Source organism: Sesamum indicum, linkage group LG12 (genome assembly GCF_026168435.1).
Source record: "Sesamum indicum cultivar Baizhima isolate 11 linkage group LG12, ASM2616843v1, whole genome shotgun sequence".
NCBI lineage: Eukaryota > Viridiplantae > Streptophyta > Magnoliopsida > Lamiales > Pedaliaceae > Sesamum > Sesamum indicum.
Genome location: NC_142668.1, coordinates 18,898,763 through 18,920,086, shown reverse-complemented (window position 1 = coordinate 18,920,086; position 21,324 = coordinate 18,898,763). Strand labels below are relative to the sequence as shown.

Below are 21,324 nucleotides of genomic sequence, written 5' to 3'. Positions count from 1 at the left end.
CCTCACCCTTATTACTTGGTACTCTTCTCATTCCTCTCAATTGCCTCTCGGGTCCTCACTTGCTCCCTTAACTTTTTTAACCCCCCTTCTCGCTTTTTCCTTTTTCTAAATTTGTATATCCACCTTGTTTGCTCCTTGCGGGTGACACACACATATATATATGGTTCAGGCAAAACATAATCAATTTAATTATTCATACCCTTAACTTCTTCACTTTCGGTTGCCATTCTTGGATATCTACAAGTACATCTCTTGACAATGTTTATTGACCTAACAAAATCATCCACAACATTTTTAATTTCATTTATGACCAACACCCAGCCACTTTGTTATGCTATCCAGATTAAGAGACCATCAATTCAGGAGGATGCTTCTCTTGCATATTGCCCCCGAGTGAAAAGGCGGTGCTTCATCAACCCCAACGTTTGGGCTCATGCCCTGTTACCAATCTTGATTAATTCACCGAAAGCCTAAAGAGTAGGGCAAACAGTTATAGTCCGCCAAAATAACCCAAGTACAATAAGTGCAGAAGGAGGAGAATGCAAGGAAACGGACGGAAATGGAGAAGAGAACGAAGTCCAGAGTTGAGGACAGTTGCCTCAAGATTGGAATATCGCTGAGCCAATGCAGCCCAGCGAGAACATTATATTCAATGTTTACAGCTCACATGATAGAAAATCTGGCAACATTCCACCAAATCACTTTTACGTGTAGATGCTATGGTGTCCACTTAGCATGGGTGTGCCAATGCATCCAATGAACCACAGAACTGTCACTTAGAATCATTAACTTTGTGTTAAAAAAAATTAATAGTTACCACTGTTTATGCTACTAGTCCAATTCAACTATAGAAACCCGTGCTGACAAAACTAGCAAATTACCCTTTCATAAAATAATAGAACTGCTAATACTAGAAGAAACCAAGGTAATCAGTCAAAAATTTAGACAGGATTCTGTTCATACCAAATAACAGATTATAAAACCCCAAGGAAAAATGACTGAAATCTATTTAGCATAATAGGGCGCCCCACAACCTTCTACCTAAAAAATACAACAGGTACATAAAAAGAATTGCACTAGGAAGCACCAGTTAGCAGCAGATATTGAACTAGGATCCATAAAGATACATTTCCCACACGCTGGGGAACCCAGCTAGAGTAATGCATCATCCTTAAAAAGCCATGCGACCAGCAAGCCTGCTCTCCGATATCCTTCTGTCAATAGCAGCATCAATTGAGCTCATCTGAAACAGACGTCCAAGTAACTTAATATTAGAGCAGCCAAAAGAAGAGCAATTTTATGATTTAGCAGTCAATTTTAGAATTTTGCTTGTAGTCAGTAGATACAAACTTCGCAAAAGGAGCTGACCTGGACCATTGAATTCACGTTCGATCTTAAAAAAATAGTATGATGACACGAATGGGCAAAAATCTGTTAGGTGATAATAGTTGTTCACCCAAACCCAACATTTTGATCAAGCATAGGCAGAATTTAGAAACAAATTCAACAAATAAAATATCCAAGAGTAAATACATACACTCTGTCTTAACCTTGTACTGAAGCTAGTTGGAGACTCCTGGAGTGGTTGCAGCAAGACAGTCAGAATTAAATTACTAATTTAGCAAGAAAACGAAGATACCTACTTGACCTGAACCTTTGTTGACCACCAGATAGGTGGGATTGCTTGCCAACCGGAGAACGGCCAAGAAAGAAAAAACAGCCCATCAAATCAATGGGGTTGAAAGTAGCCATGAACAAATTGCTAAATATGTTTTTTCGTATGGCCTTTGATTTTGATAAGAGAAATAAACACCTCTATTAATACCTTATACATATTAAACAAAGAGCAAACAAGCGAATTTGAAACCACAAGAATCAAAACCTAGCCACCTGGGTGTTTGAACAACCCAACGAAATATCCGTGCTCGATAATACTATTACTAGGCTATTATGACTTACCTGGCTATTCTCATCATGCACCTGATACTTCAATAAGGACATTCTTCTTTCCTCCTGGAATTTAGATCAGCGAGCAAAAAACTGTTAGCAAAATGAATAGCTGCTATAAAGCATCCTATAGACAGCTTTTACAAAATAGAGAATAGCTAACCATGGACATAGCCTCATCATCCCACACTAGGTAGACCTCATTTGTAGCAGGGTGAGTAGCTGGAGCCTTGTTTGCAATTATTGGAGGTGGGCCAATTGAAGGACCACTGGTATTTGGACCAGATGCATAAGAATGTGAATTTACAGAAGTAACTACTGCAAAAAATAAAGAAATATGTGAGCATTCAGATACGGTATTGTGCCAAAGCTTTCAAAATTTTCCATTACCAGAATTGAGGGTGAAAGAAATACAAAACGGAGATGCAATAATTCTCAAACCACCAACACAACTTCATTAAGATTGTACCACACAACCACACCCCCGTTTTCTCCAGCGGCCTACTTTTTTAAATAGGAAACTAAATTGAACTTCATCCAAATAACTAGATCATGTCATCATTACCATGGCATACATAGTTATAGCAAATATTCTTTAACAAACAAAGTACCAATTACGGTAGAAAGTTGCTCGTCATATAATAACTCAGCTGTCACCAGAAGTATAAAAGTTCATCCAGTAAAATTACAACTCAGTCAGTCCTTTAGCTATAGTAAAATGGAGAGCTTAATAAAAAGATGCATAAACATTTCCAAAAAGGAATCAGCATAAACATAATGCAGTAAGTTATCATTCTTCTCTGATGATGAAATCTAATAAAAGTATATTACAATCCAATTAGGAAAAGACAAGATGTCATGAAAATTACAGCAAAATAGAGATCGGAAAGGAAACATTAACCTGGAATTCCCGAAGTGTGATAGCTATTGGTTGGCAACGTGCTGCCAAAGTGAGGTTCTGCACTCTTCATCTCTGAAGAAGAGCTCAAAGGTAAGCTAATTGGAGCCGTAGGAGCAGAAAATGGGGAACTTTGAGGAGGGATATTATTGTTGGGAACAACAGGAAATAGAGGTTGAGAAACAGGAACAGGGGGTGTAGTTGCAGGCATCCCAGGAGGTGCAATTGGCAATGAAGGTTGGAGCCCAGGAGGTGTTGCAGATGGCAGCAGAGGCCGGACATTATGTACAGGAAACAAAGGCTGTTGAGGTAATCCTGCTTGCCCAGGAGGTGGAACTGAAACAGCTGGATGTTGAGGATACCAAGGTTGTGGACGTGGTGGAACTTGCCAACCAGCTGGAGGCACAGGTATCCTAGGGTTGTAACTGCATTCACAGTCAAATAATCCAAGGTACGATAGATTAGATCAAATACAGGAGTGGTAGATATTGAATTTGTTAGACTCACTTGACATAGTTAGGTCCTTCACTACTTTAACTAGTCTGATGCCACAGTTCGAATGCCCAAAACAAATTATATATTCTTAGTATTATTATTGAAAAGAACTTAAATCCCAAAAGAGAAACGAGATAAGTATATTAAACAAATCTAGGTTTTTGAGCTATCAACTTCAACCAAAGGGTAAAGAATTGCAGCATTCAGACAAGGAAAACATGCACCACATCAATAACACAGTACAGGCAACAGCTTGCCAGATTCCACATAATTGGACAGTGACCACATGTAAAAACCAATCTCGCCTTTTCCCCCTTTACTTGAATGTTGTTTCATATGTTACATAAGCAGCATAAATCCAATGAATAGATATAAAGGAGAACCCACAGTTGAGGCATTGATCCCATAGTTGGCTGCGGGGGATACCCAACCCCTATTGACCCCGGAACAACAGCACCAAGTTGGGAGGTCGGAAGATCAACTTTAGCTGTTTTTGAAGGTGTCTCTTCCTCTGCAAAAGAATAATAAACAAAGAGATCAGCCTGATGAAATATGACAGGTCCAACTACAACATAATCCGTCTGTCCAATTATTGCTAAAACAAAATCAGACAATTAATACCCAACCCAAAAGAAAGATGAAGATTCATAATATTTCCGAATGTTACTAAATTATTGATTTGGAATAAAATGAAAAGCAGAAGCTATGAACTGAACCACCACCACCCCCAAACAAAAAAGAAGTAGAACCAATGACCAAAAAATTGCTTCAGCAGTTTTGTTTGGATTGCTATTCAACAATTAAAAAAAATATAATCAAGCTTTTTCACTCAATTCGATACAATTCGTTCAAGTTGGAAATCCAAATGGAGGCAAGGTTATTGGTTATGCTTGAGATGAACAAAGGTCTGAAGAGAAAAATCTGAACCAAAAACAAACTTTTTAGCGATTCATTTTGACTTGGTCTGTTTTGCAGTTTACGACTTATCACTCTCCACCAGCATAAAGAGAAGAAGAATATAAATTATATGATCGCAAATACTAGCATTGCTCTCTAAAGAAGTAACCTATAAAGTGACAAAAATGTGTAATACCTTCTTCCCCGTAATGAGCAGCCAGGATATCAGGTGGAATTCCTTGCATTCCATAAATTTCAATTTCTGTTGATTCTCTTCCAGGTTTTGCATTTGGAACTCTGGGAAAATGATGCCGCATAAAATCAGAGTAGGATTCTACCAGCACTGTTAAGGAAAAAATAGAAAAAATCTGGAGCGGTGGTCTCACCAGAAAATAAATATACGGAGTCTAATCACCCAGGGTTTTCATTTCAAAAACCCTAGGTCGCTCCAAAATAATCAAACAAAAAAAGAAGCTGGATAGTCAATCAAAATAATCCGGATCCTAAGATTAAAAACAGGCATAAATTGATAATACGAAAGTAATTGACCTTACCCAGATAAGATGAACTATAAAGAAGAGACGAAAAAGCCAGGGGGGAACTTGAAAAAAAAAAAAAAAAAAAACAAACAACAACAACAACAATGAAAAAGAGAAAAAAAAATACGGACTTGGAGACTTGTTCCTTGTGAACCTGTAGGACATGGATGGCCATGCCGCCGGCGGTGGACAACTTCTTGTGGCAAACGTGGCATTTGAAGTGTTTGGCCTTCTGATGCTGCACCAATATCTTCTCGTCTTCGAACTCCCTATCGCAATAGTAGCACCACACCTTATCAACTGCTCCTCTCTTCTTCTTTTTCCCCATGCAATTCTATTCCACTCTGGATATCAATCCAAGAATTCAACTCTACTATAATAACCTAAGATCTAATCCGCGACTATATCAGTAATAATTCGATCTTTCCTAATAACTAATTATTAATTGAAAAATCAAATGTTTCTATTAGGGGCGCGATTTGTTTTGGGAAGGGAAAATTTAGGAAAAGAGGGAGGGAGGAGGGTTAGGGTTTCAGAGGTGGTATAAGTAATTTTCGGAATTTGAGTCCCACCCGCCCTGGCGTGCCGCCTCCGCCTTTTAACGCACCATATCTTAAGGAGGGAAGTACATGGTAGTCGCTGTTAACAAACACGTTCTCTTCTCTTCTCTAATTCTCTTCTCGTCTGTTTTTATCCACCACTTTGAATTTGTTTTGGGTTAATCTGATTTCTGTTATTACATTTTTTACTCCATGAAATAATTTTTTAAATAAATATATTCTATTGCATTTATATAAAAAAAATCTAAACAAAATACATAGTATTTATATATACATATGATATAAAAAATAAAATACAGCTTATAAGAGAAAATCCAACACACATTTTCTTACTTACTTAAAATATTAGGCATTCTAGTTAGTACCTTGTACCAAATAAATAATTATAAAATCCAGATGAATGCAATGAGCAAAACTTTAATATTTTTAGTTTTATTAATCAATTAATATAAAGGTACCAAACAAAGTTATTTAGAATATGAAATTATTATACACTCATCTTAATTTTTCTAAACAAAACTGTACATCTTTCAATAAAAATAAACAATTATCGTATGCTTATCCAAATTTATATTAAAAACGAATAATTTATTTTAAGCAAGTTACAACACCACTTTTGGTCGCTATATATTAATAAAATTATAAACAAAATAATAATATTATTATTATTGCAACATATTCTTACCCATCCATCTCAAGCAAGTAAAATTACCCTCCTAATCCGATTGAGTCAGTCGTTGTTTGGTTGTGAAATAAATGAAAAATTGTATCAAACACAGTTTAAGAGAAACATATCACATCACATCTCCCATATATAATCACAGCCTTACTTCTTGTTTCAAGAACAATGAGAAACCTTTAATATGCAAAATTTTGCAAAAAGGACCATCCGTTAATTATAAGAGCATTACAAATGAGACCAGCAAGTAACCAGTTCATTTAGAACCCCCAAAGCTGTAATTTCTCCTCTCTTGGATGTGTTTGATAACACAAAAACAACAACACAGAAAAGCTATTTATGAAAAATTAGTCCCACAACAACATCCACTTGTAAATTCTGAAAGTTGGTGTTGGTTTATGTAAGAGATGAGAGCGATTGTGAAACATTCCGTGATATTCTCTCGTGTATAGGTTCCTGCACAAAGGCAATAAACATTAACTATCAGGCTGCAACAGAAACTGTCATCTTTACCAATGATAATGATTTTACCTTGGTCAAGGGTATTTCCAACTTCGACTTTGTTATTGTCTCATATAAGAGGATGTACCTGTAAGGAAAAGGAAAGAGCAGATCAGAAATTTAGACATAAAATCAGCCACCTCATAGCTCATCAAATATAACAACACACTAGATATTGTAAACGGAAAGTGTCTTTCATGTCAGGAAAAAGGATTGTCATTAATCCCAAGGACATAAAACTCAACATACCGCCAAGCCAATTCAGAAACAAGTTCATCAGGTGCAGCAGGCAAGACCTAAACAAGTGTGTGCTGATGAGTTAGATTCAACACATATAACAAAAGCAAAAAATATAACATCCTTCCTCGGACTTACCTCATCTTCATAAGGATTGCAATGATCTTTGAACCACAACCTCAAAAATTCCTACAAAACATTTAGTCATCCTGGAACTCAGCGGACTGCAATTTAGGGGGTTGTAGCTCACTCTTAAAGAAAATACAAGATACAACATGGAATGCATACAGAAATTGGTCACTGAAGACAGCTAAATAACTTAGATGGGGAGCCAGAATTCCAAACCTCGGAGCAAACTAGATGGATAAAACTGATGTTCAAGTCAAGTAATCATCACAAACCTTGTCAATATTTTCAGGTTCAAGACCTTTTTGAAAGCGTTCCTCATAAGAATGGGCGACCCAATACCTGCTTGAGTCTGGTGTGTGAACCTAAAAGTTGAAATAAGAAATAAAAAGATTTTCATCAAAAATCCAGGCAGAAGCTAGTAGCATCCATGTCCATCTGTTGAAGTTGCTTTAATAAATATAACCTCGTCTATCAAAAGAACTGTGCCATCAGATCCTTTTCCAAATTCATATTTGGTATCCACCAAAATCAGGCCATGTTCCAGTGCGATCCGCTGCAATATCAAAGATGTAAGTTTTTTGAAGTTGAAGATGAATAAGAAGAATAATAGCAGTATCCTATGAGTCTCAGCATATGTGACTCCCAGCCAGAATATATAATTCAATGCACACAGAAACCACTGAGAGGGAAGTTAACTAGAAGTAAGAGAAGAAGCCAACTCAAAATTGTAAACAAAGGCTCCACAAAAACCTGGTGCAAATGACTTGACCTCGTCCTTTAATGGATGAGTGATAGTAACAGCGAGGGTAATGATAAGCCCAAGCTCGATGTATCAAAATATTAGAAAATATGAAAAGGCAAGAAATTTTGTCAAAAAGTTTTATGTAGTAATATTTGACATGGGAACCACTCCGTGCACTTTCTGCATAAAAGCCCACAAGTTACCGAACCTCGACTTCATTGTTACAGAACATGCTTTTAACATGAGGCCACAAATCAAGTCATCATGACAAAAGATTCATAAAATTTGGTCCAAGACATGTGCTTTTACTATTTCTCACTATTGAAGAGTTATCATTGAGTCATAAAAATAGAAAGAAAAGAGAAGAATAGTGCATGCTCCAGTACCTGGCCATACTCAAACAGGCTTAATGCTGCTTTACTTGCTTCATCATAATCAGCTTGTGTCATCAGCCCACGCTGAATAATCTGGCAAGGTAAATTGATAATCAAAGAGAAACACTAGGTAGTTTAACTTAGAAGTGCGTTGAAATTGTAAAAATTATAATTTTAACTAGTTCACAAATCCCTTTTTTATCCATTGGCAAAGTAGTCAGAATACCTATCTCTATTCCATGAGTCCATTCCCAACAGATATATTTGCAATAGCACATTTGTTTGTGGGCATCAACTGATTTGCATGGTTGGATACATCAGTGCAAAATATATGGTTCTAGGAATTAGGAGATACAAAATCGAGGCCCATCACTATACTATTGCTTGAATTAGAAAATAATACCAAGGATATTTAATAGCACAATTGAGTATCTCTACCAAGTGAAAGGCCCTGTTAATACTAAAATGGATACAGGCTTTTTTGCAGCACTTTTCTCTATCTTTTTTCCCTTCAGATTGGCATGCACTTTTGGGGAACTATGGAAGTTCTATCTTACCGTATTTGTGCAGGCAGTCACTAATAGGAGGAGCTCCTTGTCTCCTAATTTGAATAACCATATCACAATAAAAAACTACCTGTTTGTCATTTGACTGAGAAGGAAATCAAATGATTACATGAAACAGCCGAAGGTGCTCTTATGTACCTAGCCTGACACCTTCGACTATCACAATCCCTAAGCTCCACTAACCTCAGTGAATATAATAATAAATCATCTTCTGCAGAGTTTGTCTACCCCATATTTGCACAAAGTAAGCAACAGGAGGATGTTTTAGAATGGAAATTCAAATAACCTAACGGACCTGGAAACAGAGTGGTTAATAGACCTAATCATTCAAGTCATACAAAAAAATTAAAGGATCCACTATGAGCTTTGGGCTAATGATGTGAAAAGGAGATTTCAAAGTCAACAAAGAGAGAATAATCTTATAGATGACGACAAGTAAGTCAAGAAACGCAAACCTCTTCCGGCGTTACGGGAACATCATGATCTGCAGCTTTAGTCGTAGGTGTTAGTATATTTGCTGGTAACTTTTGGTTTTTCACCATACCTATTGCACATGGATGAAGGCTGTAAGTAAATAAGATACTTGAATAGATTAAACTTCCTACACAATTACAGACCTCACCATCGGGAAGAACATTGCCGCAATAATTTCGAATGCCTTTCTTGTAGACAGTCCAGAGTGATGTATCTGTGCTTCCAGTCACATAACCTCTAACTGTGGAAACAGCATTTATAATTTTTATTACACAGACCAATGACACCACCAACATAATAGTACCCCAATAATCCTATTCAAGTGTGTAATCTTCTGCAGAAAATGACTTCTAAATTTAGATAAGCGGTGACCATTGTACGGATCCTAGGAAATACCAAAAATTAGCGCTGCTTGACTGACTCACCAACAAATTCAACTGGAAATACTGAACACTTTTTTGCAATAGTCACATTCCGATCTGGAGAGGAAACAACTGCATTTGAAATAATGTGCTGAGTTTTGCTAAACCACCACAAACTTGTTTCATTGAGTACCTGAAAAAATAGAGAGGGTTATCGACATGCAAGTATAAGAAATCTACTTCGTATTGACTTAAGGCTGAAGATAGAGCCACATGAAGATGAGGAATAAATGATTACCTGACCCTTGAACGGAATTGAAGCAAGAACTCTATCGAAAGCACTTTGCCTGTCAGTTGTGACCAAGACAAGATAATCTCCCCCATCATAAATGTCTCTGACCTTCAAAACCAATTTATTTATCATTCTACCAAACCATAATCTCTGGGAGATGCATGAAAACTTTATTAAATAGGCATTCCAATTCATGTGGCATCTAATCATAAACCAATTTGGCTTTCAACTTCCTTGCAAACGTAAGACATCATATTCAATATCTGTTCTGAATTCTCCAGAAAAGACACACATAATGCTTTGCATGTCAGGCAGAGTTGGAAAGCACTTTGCCATTGGTTATTTGTCAAAAGATTCCAGAGAGTAGGTAGCTTTTAAAGGGTGGCCTCAAATTGTTGATGGCAGATGATGCAGGCATGACTGGTGAAGGAAACTTCTCTCCAGTGGAACTTTTGGGATATAGTTTTACACGAGAAATTATTGCAGATAAACATTATTTCAAAAACAAAGGCAATAAGCAGACACCAAATTTATGAACATTTTAGGCATTTAGTTGCAAGAATCACAAGCCTTATACGAACAGACAAAATCTTGAGAAAACGAAATATACAAGTACACATATAATAGAACTGCCAGTCATCCAAGAAAACTTTTGAACTTTCTTCATTCGAGATTTCGTTAAGGAATAGAAAACATCCACATCGAAATCCACGGAAGACAACCTTGACATTCCTGCATAAAGTCTTAAAGATTATATAGTAAAAAGACTAGAAATATAGTAGAACTGCCCACCATCCAAAAGACGATGAGAACTCGAAGGATTTGCATAAGCACCAAATTCTTAAATAACAACTGAACTACAGGTATTAAACTACGAATAACATAAGACGAGAATGAAAAAGAAGTACACCTTGCCTCTGGTCTTGGATTGGAGACCCGGAACAGTTAAATGAAGATGGGTCTCGGAAAGACAGTTGGAAAGTGAGGCTTTAATAGCATTCATCAATTCTTTCTTGCGCTCGGTGTTCGTTTGTACGTCGAGTGGGTGAGAGGGTTGGCCAGACGCAGTAGAAGGCGACGATGATGCAGAAATTACCATAGAAGGAAACTTCTTAGGAGTGAGAGTTTGTGGGATGATTGTTCTGTAAGAGGGAGAATTAGTGGGGAGGAAAGGCTTTGGCCTTGCTTTAAGGTTTTTGGGAGGGTTTGGGCACTGCGACAGAGCCATTCCACTGTCCGCGTTTGTGTGTTGGTCGCCGGCGCCGGCGGTGTGGTCTCTATTTAAAATAGGTGGCGATTAAGGGGAGATATGGGCTTGGGAAAAGCCCAATAGCGTCAAACCAACGCAATTTATGGCCCGGCCCAACCTCTCGGAATTTATTTGAATTGATAGATTTAGATTTGAAAAAAATAATTTAAATAAAGAATTTGAAAAGACTCTATTTAAAAAATTTTAAAATCCATTGAAATTTAGTTTCAAATTAAAATAGAAAAATTTAAAATTATCTAAGTATATTCAAAAAAGTTTATTAAGAAAAATTGAAATTCAAAACCTTGGGACCACATAAAATAAACCAAATGCAATATGAATGTATTTTGGCTTTGGAGTCAAACAAATTTGTTGAGTGGCTACAAACATTATGTTGCAAGTTCTAATTTGGGAAAATTGCATTTTTGGCCTACTATAATAGTATTAAATTCTGTTGTTTCAGAAAATAAATTGATTGTAGAATTAAAATGACTGTAAAAAATAAAAATAAGGAATAATTATATTTACACTCCCTCACCAATAGTTTTTCACACAAACTATCCCTGTCTTTTAGAAAATTACATAAACCACCCTTGATAGTTTTTAAAATTAAAAAATGTACTTATTGATTAGGTCAATTTTTCAAGAACGGAAATGCCCTTATGAATGTTTATGTAATTATTAAAAGGTAAAAAGGTGTCAAAATAATATTTATCACCCTATATTGTTTTATTATTTATACTAATTTTTAATTTAAATATAAATTATTATATTAATTTTTTTTATTGAATCCTTATATAAAATTGCACCTCTTAATGATTAAAATACTAAAAACCACATTTAACTTTTGAAAAGTAATTTTTATCCTCATTTAATGATTTAAACGGAGTTAGGATAAAAAATAGAGCCCATAGCACGTGGCACTAAAAATGCAATAATATTTATTCAGTGTAACTAAAAGTGTAATTTTTTTTTAATTCTTCGTATCTGTATGTTTAGTTTGAAGTTTGAAGTAAGTACATTTGTGAAATATATGGTTGAGTATTAACCAATCTCAGTATTAATTAAATTCAAATTTTTTCAATAGATAATTTGATTAAAAAAATGATAATTTGTAAATTTTGGCATAGTTGAAAGGACAAAATGAATATGGCTTAAACAATTGAACACAAGAATTAGAGTGAGAGAAGTAGTTGAAGTTGAATGTGATGTCATTATGTGGGAGTGTGAGTGTGAGGGACAGGAGAGGAGTAAGGAGTAATAACTGCCCCTGTCAGAAGACTCACCAACCTCAACTCCCCCACACTCTTTCATTTTATCCCAACCCTAATTCCTTCTATGAATACCTCCTCAATTCCACACCATTTCTCTCGCTTTCCTTTCTTCCTCTCTATTCCTGTTTTTTTCATTGGGGTTTCTGACGCAGTATTATCCTCATGAAGCTTGCCATCCACTTCCAGCCTCTCATCCTGCTCTTTTGCTTCCTGCTTTCACTCGGAGCATCCAACTCCGTCAGCCTTCTTACACACTTTAATCTTTCTTAACAAATTTAGTTTTCAAGATATTGGAACGCATATTCAGTTTATTTGCCTTTGTTGATTATGTATGTGTTTCTTTTTCTCAGGGCTTTAATGAGTCGCTTGATGTCTCTTTACAGGCGCCTCCTTTAAATCAGATCCACAGCAGAGGTTAGTCGTTGTCTCTTAGGACTCGAAGATAATTGTTTTCTTGATTTCTATCCTCTTTTCCAAAGTCCTATTTGAGCTTCAGAATTTAGAGTTTAATTTTGCACAGAAAGGAGACCCTAGTGCTTGTTCATGAGCCTCCTAGTAGTAGAGCTAATAAAAAAAGACCCCGTTCTGTCAGACTCAGACTGCTTGGTATTGTGTCTCATTATCATCCTATATTTTTCTTTATCTGTTTATGTTCTGATGCCCATCCTTTTCTTCAATTTTTGTGCTAGTATCTAAATAAGTTGCCCGGATTTCTGGTTGCTGATGAAACTTTATGCTCATAAATCTTACTGGCAGTGAAATTTCCTTTTGAGGTAAGACGAAACTATTGTCAACCCTTTTTTCCCTGAGTAAAATTATCTGTTTGTTTTACAGTGTCATGCCCTTCTGGTTGGAGTGGAAATCATAGTAACACAAGGTGTTTCAAGTTTGTTGCCAGCAATGAATCATGGGATGAGTCTGAGAAGCAATGCACATCTTATGATGGGCATCTGGCAGCAGTAACATCACTGCAAGAACTATCTGTGCTTCAAAAGTTATGTAGTGAAAATTCGGAGGCATGCTGGGTTGGTGGGAGAGTAATCAACGAATACTGGAAATGGTCTGACAATACATCCTACTGGAATGAATCAATCAGTCCAATCCACTCTGGTTGCACCAATCAGTCTTGCTTTAGCAATAACTTGACAGATTTTTGCACATTGATGATTAATGGAACTGCATCTCTTGTGGCTCAAAGATGTAACATGTCACATGCATTCTTATGCATGCTTGATATGGGTATGCGATTCCTTTATAAACTTAAGCAAAATCACTTACTATTTTTGGTCTCCTCTCAAATCTTTTAGTTCTTTTCATGAAACTCTGTTAAATGGTTAAACTATTAATTTTGTTTCATGTTCAAATTTCAGAAAATAAATGTCATGGTATGCACTGCCACCAGGAATATCTAATCATTCTTGCTGCTGTCAGTGGACTCATCTTTTGCACTACTCTTGCTGTTGTATTATGGCTTCTTATATATAGACGTAATAAAAGGCGTAAAAGATCTCGCAAACTGTCTAATCCAGCAGAATTGGCATTAGTTCCTCCATCATGGAAAGTTTTTACTCGTGAGGAACTAAAGTCCATTACAAAGAATTTTAGTGAGGGAAACCGTCTTCTTGGTGATGCCAAAACGGGGGGCACATATAGTGGCCTTCTACCTGATGGGTCAAGGGTAGCAGTTAAAAGGTTGAAGAGATCTAGCTTTCAGAGGAAAAAGGAGTTTTACTCTGAGATAGGGAGGGTTGCAAGATTGCATCATCCAAACTTAGTGGCTATTAAAGGATGTTGTTATGATCATGGCGATCGTTATATTGTCTATGAGTTTATCGTGAATGGACCTTTAGACAGATGGCTGCACCATCTTCCCAGAGGGGGAAGGACATTGGATTGGGCCATGAGAATGAAAGTTGCTACTAGTCTGGCTCAAGGAATTGCGTAAGTTTCTTGAAGTTGTGTTCCTTTTGTAATTACTACTGGTATTCAAAATAGTTTATTTACCATGAATTTGCTTTAAATATAAAAACCTAAGAGGCTTGTGCTAGATAGTTGAAATTGTAATCCATTACTTAAATGTGATGTTTGGCATGGTTTTTTCTGCTTCAATTTTTTGTCCTGCCTCTCCAGCCCTGGCCTAAGTAGACCCACTGCAAATTTGAGCTTGTCCTGCCTTCACATTCATCAACTTGTATTACAGTGTCAGTTTTATTATCCATAAACATGATCTTTGCATGCAATAGCATAAAACAACATCATGAGGTGCTGGGCACAATTCACTTCCAAAATACTTTTAAGCATCTAGAGGATAGCAAAACATTTCAGGCTATAGGACCTGAAGATATCAAGGGAATAATTATTTTTCTTTTTTAATGAGTTCGAATATTGACTTTTAATATGTTGAGATTATTAATATTGTCATGTGGATTGTTGTCTCATTAATTTGTTAATTAACAGGTTCCTCCATGACAAGGTGAAGCCACAGGTGGTGCATCGGGATATTCGTGCAGCTAACGTACTTCTTGGTGAGGACTTTAGTGCCCATCTTATGGGAGTTGGTCTATCGAAGTTTGTTCCTTGGGAGGTCATGCATGAGAGGAGGGTAATGGCAGGCGGCACTCATGGATATCTTGCTCCAGAGTTTGTCTATAGAAATGAGCTTACGACAAAAAGTGATGTTTACAGCTTTGGGGTTCTTTTGCTTGAAATTGTTAGCGGGCGCAGACCAGCACAAGCTGTTGATTCTGTAGGTTGGCAGAGCATATTTGAGTGGGCTACACCATTGGTGCAGTCTCATTGCTATCTGGAGCTCTTGGATCCTCTAATATCATCATCTTCTTCTTCTGTAATCCCAGAAGCTGGAACTGTCCAGAAAGTAGTGGATCTTGTATATTCTTGCACACAGCATGTTCCATCTATGCGCCCCAGAATGTCGCATGTTGTCCACCAGCTACAGCAGTTAGCACAGCCACCCTCTTTGAAATAAGCTTTATCATTGTAATGAATTAGGAGTTCAATTCAAGAGGAAAAATTGGTTGCTGCTGTTATGAAGTCGTAGACCATTAACCTGTTTGACTTCACACAGTTCTGCTACCTGTTTATAGGAACTTAGAGCAATATGATGATGGTGGTCATTTTTTATTAAGGCCCTGATTGGTATATCACAAAGAACAAGGATTTATGTGATGCTTTAGTTTCATTGACTAAATTCCAGGTTCTGGCCCTGGAAGTATGATATTGGAGGCATATATATCGGTCAAAAAGTCATGCAAAGGTTCGCTCCTTCATGCACCTAGCTTTATCCAGTCAATTTTGCCAACTTACCAAGAGTGGTTAGTACTTTCTGGGACCAAATAGAGGTAAGAATTTTTCTCAAGACCAATGAAGAAAAGATCAGATGGCAAATATGTACATTTTTCCTTTCTTGAATATGAAGCTGTTGCATTTCCACAACTGACTGTTTATCACAAGCTGTGAGGATCATACAAATGAAATCAAGCAAGAGTCTCCAGAAATGCCAGGAGCGCCATACCAGCAGCCCAGACATCATTGTCCGATACATGTTCAGCTGGGGAATGACTAACCCCACCACGACACCGCACAAATAACATTGCAACCTATATCAGATAGTAACAGACCGTCAAAGATTGAAATAAGTATACATTGAAGATTACAATGGTCGTAGGTTAGAGAACAGCACCTTAGTTAGATGAGACATGGCCATTGCATCATGTCCTGCTCCGCTCATCAATATAGGCACGTCATCTAAATCCTCACCACTTATTCGTTTAAGAGCAGCATAAGTCGCGGATTTCAGCTGGGAACTCAACCCAGGGTTGCAGACCACCGCATTAGCATCATGCTGAAACGACACAATCTTTTTTTTATTTCAATGAGCCACAAATTACTTCTGGGCACAAGTATCACCAAGTTAAGAGGCAAATCTCAAACCTTGCGTTCAATAAGACACAGAACTGAACGCTTATCACATATGCGGTACATCCTATTAGACAGTTCATAGATTATTGCTTCTCGTCCCAGGTCATCCATTGCACGTACGTCGACAGTGAAGGTTACCTGCACAGACAAAAAGCAATTAAGATGTCAAACTCCTCAACTGTGCTTACCAACAAAACTAACTGTTGAATATACAAGTCTCAGGACGTTCAAGACTTGCCTGGCCAGGGATTACATTACTTGCACTTGGCCAAGTTGATATTTCTCCAACAGTACAAACAAGAGATCCAGCAAGAGATTGTACTGTAGATGCTGTGCACTGACCATCATAGGACAAATAATCCTCAGGTTGTTTACAAAGACTTTCCAGCAATACAATCAGTTCTGCAGCTGCAGCCATAGGATCCTGGCGCATCGTCATGGGGACTGTGCCAGCATGCCCTTGCGATCCTTTTACCGTCACCTGCAAAATTATGGAAACAACCTTCATCGTATTAAGCAACTAAAATGGATATACAACTAAAAGATGGCTTCAGAAGTAAGCCTAAGTTGTTTCTTACAAGGTTTCAGGAACAGCAGTCAGAAGCAAACTTAAGTTTCATACGAAAGGTTTAACCTGTGTATTTAAGGCACCCGATGCAGATAACTAAGTCCATGTGACTCAAATAGCAATCAGATGCTGATTTTCACTTCTTAGGCCGATTTGGACGGGATTTGATCTTAGCTGTATTAAATTATAGTATCACATTTTGGAATCGGAATATGTGTTACTTGAGCAGAATAATGCATAACACAAAGTGATTCCCATCTCAATAATTAAATCCAAGACTATCTAACGAATGATAATCTGAGCATAAGCCGCTCGGAGATGAGCTTTGATAGAGTAAATTAAATTCATTTCAGAAATAAAATCTAAGACAACTCATATCTCAGAACTGAAAATATAGTGATGCAAATCATTTATTGAAGCAGATGCTGCACGTGTATTTGGAAAATTACCCTCAATCGTGTTTGCCCTGCAATGCCTTTTACCAAACCAAGAGGAAGGCCTACAGTCTCAAGCACAGGACCCTGTTCAATGTGAACCTGTGATGCAAAAGAATTATGATCAGAACTCCGTACAGCATATACTCTTTAGTCTTGCATAAAATATGAGTCATATGACATGTAATGCTTGCATACCTCAACATAACCCCAAACAGACTCAGGATCATATTTGAGCTGCAAAAGATTCTCCTCTGTAATCTCAATAGAGTTCTCTCTTAGAGCACCTTGCACTGTGACACCACTGAAAATATCTATCTGTTAATGGTCAGCGCAAATTCAGATTACAGCTGAGCAGAACGTATTTAGTTAGTTAGGTAAACCTCTTATCGTGCACATGCAATGTTGAAACAGGCAATACACCAGCAATTGCTGCACTTCCTAAGAAGGTAGACTGAAACCTAACTCCTTCTTCATCACTAAATGCAATAACCTGAAGAGAAAATAGCCAACAGAATCACAACGTGGCCTCAAAAGAACTTTCCCCCTCTGTCCCTTTCTCTATGAAAGCTGCTGACTAGTATGTACACCTCATAATAGCAAGAAACAATTCCAGTAAAAGCAAGCTCATGCAGCATAAATGCCGCTCAGAAAACTTTCATTCACAAGTGATAAGTTAGCATAAAATCAGTTACCTCCACTGGTCGCCTGAGTTTTCCAAGCATTCCGCTGATATTCAACACCTTCAATGCAGATAATGCAGTAACAATTCCCAGAGCTCCATCAAATATTCCAGCATCAATAACAGTGTCCTGTATAAGACAGCAGTCAACAGTCAGATATTTTTACATTTATTGCTCGAAATAGCTCACGTAAGAAAAACTATGTTTTGTTAGAGAAAGTTGAGAATGTGGTTGATTCACCAAATGAGAGCCGATTAACAGAGCTTTCTCACTTGGATTGAGCCCTTCATATCGTCCATGCACATTTCCCATTTGGTCCACCCACCTACAAAAAGGGAAATGTCAACATAGTATTCTGTCCGTTGTAAAACTGAAAAACTAAAGTTTTGACATCTTACGTCTGCAAACCTGCATCCTCCATCCACAACCGAATAAGGTTTCCTGCTCTGACAGAAGCTGGGGACTGGAAAGTCCTTGCAAGAAATTCTTGTGCATCACTCACCTGGTCAAAACGCAATCTCGCTTGAGACTAGCCACATCTTTTGTGGTTTTATTTTCAATATAAGGTACTATGGTGTAAGCAGTATATAAAACATATTAATTGTGTTTTCTGATTTGCAATAAAGCTTCCGCAATCAGACAGGCGAACGCACAAGCAGAGAGATTCTTGAACTTAAAGAGAATTTGTAGAAAACAGATCAAGGAAAAGTACCGCATAACTTTATGCACATCGGATGTGGTGTTAAGTTTTGCAAGATGATGAGGACTCATATCCACTTTGCTTATGTACCAAAGTCAAGTTGAGTGGCGTACCTTTCCAAGCTCATTGAGTCTTGCCACTGCCTCATCCTTTAGTATTTCCGAATGCAAAAAGCTTGTGCCTTCTGTATGTACAACAGATAATGAGTTGAGTGTGTTTGAAGAAAATCACAGCATAGGACTAGGTGCAGAATCCAGATTGGAACAACCGCAAACATTACAACAATGACAACAACATCAAACTAAAATGGAGACTAGAGAGATAGCACACTTGAACACTACCCGTAAGCAATGGCTCAAAAAACGTAAATGAGAGCCTAATTGAAATTCGAACAAATAATATGTGATAGAATTGGTTCAGAAAATTGAGAAGAGAAGGAACAAACAAAACGAAGATGATAATATACAGATATTAAAACACTTGAGATGTTTTTTATAATATAAGTAAAGAGATGTTTACTTGAGATTTTGATATGTGTTGTGTTGGTGATCAAGCAGAGAAACGGTGTGCTAGTGTTAAGATCAGTATCCTAGAAAAAAGGTTGGGATCCGAAATAAAGCCTTATAATCCACATAAAATACATTTACATTGGTGATTTTGTTGATTACGCTCCCAGCCACCAACACTAATAATAAGAATGAGAAAGACAATAAATAAAATAAAAGCCAGTCTAAATGGGGTGGAAAATCCTGCAGGCAATAAGAGAAAAAGAAAAGGTTTTTATCTAAAAATTTAATCTTTAGAATAATCCAGAAAAGGGTTATCAAGTGAAGAATTGAAGTCCAAATCTGAGATTTAAGTATAAAATAGTGTACGAGTGTTAATACAATATAAGCAATCGGTGGTGGTGGTAAGGGAGGGAAGTATGAAACAGAGAAGGGAAGTTATTACATAGTACAAATCGGGGGGTTGATTAATGAATGAATGAGAAGGAAGCGGAAGATTTACCAGAGAATCTGATGGTGGAGGGGAGGGAGATGGCGAGTAAAAGTAGAAAGGAAGAAGAAAGCAACAGAGAAAGATTGAGAATTGGAATGAGTGAGATGGAATGGTGGAGTGGTGTGCATTGGAGTAGGGTGGCCATGTCCGAATATCTCTTTCTCTCTCTCCCTCTCTCTGGCTCTCCGTGACTGGATTGGATTGTCTGCGCCAAGGAAGGGAAGAGAGAAGAGAGGAAGAGAGCAGCAGCCAAATTGGCCACGGAAATGCACACTTTTGATTAAAGGTGGTATTGGCAATGGTAATGGTAACTTCTGAGGTCATGGCGGCCAGCATTTGTGGTTGCCTCGTGATTTTGTGCCTGTTGACACTGTGGGGCCCTCTCCAAATGGGCCCACTCATTTCTGTCTTTTCTTTTTTTCATATTTTTTTTAAAAAATAATATAAATAAAGAATATATATATATATATATATACACATATTTGGTTGTATATGTGAATGGGGTGTGGCAGTATGTGTTTTATTGTTTGTTTGTCCGTTGTTGTAAAATATGGTCCATAATCTTTTTGGGTAGGCTCAGCACAAACCACCACTATCCTCACCTAGATGGTTTAGCCCAATTTACCTACTTGTCTCATTCTTTGGCTCAATCCATTTATTCTATCCGGCCCATTCATTCAATCCGGCTCTCTATATATTTATCTTTCTCTTCTGCAGGTCAAATTCTAAACTTATTTTTCTTTCTCATCTTCTTGTCACCCCCTCATTCTTCTCTTTAGGTTCTCCATCGTCATTCTTTTCTCTCTGCATCTTCAATGACTTTCCCTTACATCTCCATCGAACTAGAAAACCTTTTTTCTCTTTCTCTAATCAAAAGTTATTCGTAAACCTATTCCTAAGTGGAAATCTAAAACTATGTTTGGATTAATGTTTTTGTTTTGGTGTTTTGGAGATAGAGAGAGAAAAATAGAGATAAGTAAGTATGTGTTTTGAGATAGATGGTATGTTTGGATTTGTGTTTTGATATAATATAAAATAAGTGGTGTAGGTTTGATGTTGGGATTTGGGAGACAGGAGTTACTGTTCATTGTCAAATCATGTCTTTTAATATATATATTTAGTAATATATATGTGTATGTATATATAGTATTTTGTTTGTTAGTGAAATATAATATATATATTTATGTTAAGAGAAGAATAAAAAATAAAAAAAAAAGTAATAAAAAAAATTAAATTACAATTGCACACCTAGTGGAGGTGTGCAAAACACAAAAACAAACAAGGTTTTGTGTTTTGGCCCATCTCTAAAATGGGAGATGGGCCAAAACACAAAACCAAACATTGTGTAAGTGTTGTGAGTGATCGTCTGTGGACCGACCTTGGTGGTTGTAGGCTTCTCTCTACTGGATCTGGACATTGGGCTATTCATCTCTTTTCTGTTCTTATTTTTCATATTGTTATCATTATATCTGTAAATATTTCTGTAATATTTGTTGTTGTAATATTAGTCTGTATAAGGGTTTTCGTAACTTACGATTTTTCTTTAATAGCTGAATAGGATTTTAATTTTGGAGCTCACTATGATGAATTCTTCCAATAGTGGTATCAGAGCCTTCGAGTTCTCTTTCTCGGGTGTCGATATGATTATTCCTTAGTCCCCTAACATTAAGCCTACTGCAAAATATCTATATTGTGCGCTTTGTGCGAAAAATAGCTTAGCGCGTAAAATAATTTAGTGTTGGTTATTTTTTCTGAAAAATTTGATATTCTTGAGTTCTGTATTTTT

General features: G+C 37.0%; 4 protein-coding genes across 8 annotated transcripts; 1 reads left to right on the top strand and 3 right to left on the bottom strand.

The window, feature by feature from the left end:
* Positions 1 to 861: 861 nt before the first annotated feature.
* Positions 862 to 5,379, bottom strand: SUF4 (zinc finger (C2H2 type) family protein). 4 transcript variants are annotated; one of them, XR_016063115.1, is made up of 7 exons: positions 4,908 to 5,379; positions 4,434 to 4,534; positions 3,728 to 3,851; positions 2,849 to 3,270; positions 2,111 to 2,265; positions 1,538 to 2,013; positions 862 to 1,243 (listed from the first exon to the last, which is right to left on the bottom strand). XR_016063115.1 is itself a non-coding variant. In XM_011098540.3 (7 exons), exons 1-7 carry the CDS (start codon positions 5,102 to 5,104, stop codon positions 1,172 to 1,174), a joined length of 1,125 nt encoding a protein of 374 aa, XP_011096842.1. In that variant the 5' UTR covers positions 5,105 to 5,379; the 3' UTR covers positions 862 to 1,171. The 4 variants fall into 4 exon arrangements, 3 of the variants coding, with proteins under 3 accessions (XP_011096842.1, XP_088732556.1, XP_088732557.1); XM_011098540.3 differs by having other exon boundaries at positions 1,960 to 2,013; XM_088876430.1 differs by having other exon boundaries at positions 862 to 2,013.
* Positions 5,380 to 6,115: 736 nt separating this feature from the next.
* Positions 6,116 to 10,969, bottom strand: PUR7 (purin 7). The gene is made up of 12 exons (XM_011098537.3): positions 10,603 to 10,969; positions 9,699 to 9,800; positions 9,464 to 9,593; positions 9,187 to 9,279; positions 9,020 to 9,108; positions 8,011 to 8,091; positions 7,346 to 7,435; positions 7,155 to 7,244; positions 6,892 to 6,942; positions 6,766 to 6,812; positions 6,547 to 6,604; positions 6,116 to 6,471 (listed from the first exon to the last, which is right to left on the bottom strand). The coding sequence occupies exons 1-12, from the start codon at positions 10,918 to 10,920 to the stop codon at positions 6,412 to 6,414; spliced, it is 1,209 nt and encodes a 402-aa protein (XP_011096839.1). The 5' UTR covers positions 10,921 to 10,969; the 3' UTR covers positions 6,116 to 6,411.
* A 1,187-nt stretch (positions 10,970 to 12,156) lies between these two features.
* LOC105175897 (protein kinase family protein / C-type lectin domain-containing protein) lies at positions 12,157 to 15,360 on the top strand. Its single transcript, XM_011098536.3, has 5 exons — positions 12,157 to 12,452; positions 12,566 to 12,629; positions 13,050 to 13,454; positions 13,586 to 14,156; positions 14,673 to 15,360. The coding sequence occupies exons 1-5, from the start codon at positions 12,378 to 12,380 to the stop codon at positions 15,199 to 15,201; spliced, it is 1,644 nt and encodes a 547-aa protein (XP_011096838.1). The 5' UTR covers positions 12,157 to 12,377; the 3' UTR covers positions 15,202 to 15,360.
* Positions 15,361 to 15,611: 251 nt separating this feature from the next.
* On the bottom strand, positions 15,612 to 19,863 carry AAH (allantoate amidohydrolase). 2 transcript variants are annotated; one of them, XM_020698251.2, is made up of 12 exons: positions 19,548 to 19,863; positions 18,653 to 18,723; positions 18,238 to 18,341; positions 18,112 to 18,164; positions 17,852 to 17,968; positions 17,540 to 17,649; positions 17,355 to 17,460; positions 17,172 to 17,258; positions 16,393 to 16,635; positions 16,167 to 16,292; positions 15,916 to 16,077; positions 15,612 to 15,832 (listed from the first exon to the last, which is right to left on the bottom strand). In XM_020698251.2, exons 3-12 carry the CDS (start codon positions 18,332 to 18,334, stop codon positions 15,710 to 15,712), a joined length of 1,224 nt encoding a protein of 407 aa, XP_020553910.1. In that variant the 5' UTR covers positions 18,335 to 18,341; positions 18,653 to 18,723; positions 19,548 to 19,863; the 3' UTR covers positions 15,612 to 15,709. The 2 variants fall into 2 exon arrangements, with proteins under 2 accessions (XP_020553910.1, XP_011096836.1); XM_011098534.3 differs by having other exon boundaries at positions 18,080 to 18,164; positions 19,548 to 19,862.
* Positions 19,864 to 21,324: the final 1,461 nt, after the last annotated feature.

What these genes read in the sequence shown, in the direction of transcription:
- SUF4 (XM_088876430.1), bottom strand. Translation starts at nt 5,104, where the DNA reads ATGGGGAAAAAGAAGAAGAGAGGAGCAGTTGATAAGGTGTGGTGCTAC. An exon ending in CACAAGGAACAAGTCTCCAA is followed by an intron (nt 4,535 to 4,907) that starts GTCCGTATTTTT and finishes TCATTTTCCCAG; the next exon opens with AGTTCCAAATGCAAAACCTG. An exon ending in ATGGGATCAATGCCTCAACT is followed by an intron (nt 3,271 to 3,727) that starts GTGGGTTCTCCT and finishes CTGTGAATGCAG; the next exon opens with TTACAACCCTAGGATACCTG.
- PUR7 (XM_011098537.3), bottom strand. Translation starts at nt 10,920, where the DNA reads ATGGCTCTGTCGCAGTGCCCAAACCCTCCCAAAAACCTTAAAGCAAGG. An exon ending in CGGCAATGTTCTTCCCGATG is followed by an intron (nt 9,109 to 9,186) that starts GTGAGGTCTGTA and finishes CATGTGCAATAG; the next exon opens with GTATGGTGAAAAACCAAAAG. An exon ending in GCAATCCTTATGAAGATGAG is followed by an intron (nt 6,813 to 6,891) that starts GTAAGTCCGAGG and finishes ACACTTGTTTAG; the next exon opens with GTCTTGCCTGCTGCACCTGA.
- LOC105175897 (XM_011098536.3), top strand. Translation starts at nt 12,378, where the DNA reads ATGAAGCTTGCCATCCACTTCCAGCCTCTCATCCTGCTCTTTTGCTTC. An exon ending in AAATCAGATCCACAGCAGAG is followed by an intron (nt 12,630 to 13,049) that starts GTTAGTCGTTGT and finishes TTTGTTTTACAG; the next exon opens with TGTCATGCCCTTCTGGTTGG. An exon ending in AGTCTGGCTCAAGGAATTGC is followed by an intron (nt 14,157 to 14,672) that starts GTAAGTTTCTTG and finishes GTTAATTAACAG; the next exon opens with GTTCCTCCATGACAAGGTGA.
- AAH (XM_011098534.3), bottom strand. Translation starts at nt 19,683, where the DNA reads ATGGCCACCCTACTCCAATGCACACCACTCCACCATTCCATCTCACTC. An exon ending in GAGGATGCAGGTTTGCAGAC is followed by an intron (nt 18,165 to 18,237) that starts GTAAGATGTCAA and finishes CCCTTTTTGTAG; the next exon opens with GTGGGTGGACCAAATGGGAA. An exon ending in TTGCATGTGCACGATAAGAG is followed by an intron (nt 17,461 to 17,539) that starts GTTTACCTAACT and finishes AGATATTTTCAG; the next exon opens with TGGTGTCACAGTGCAAGGTG.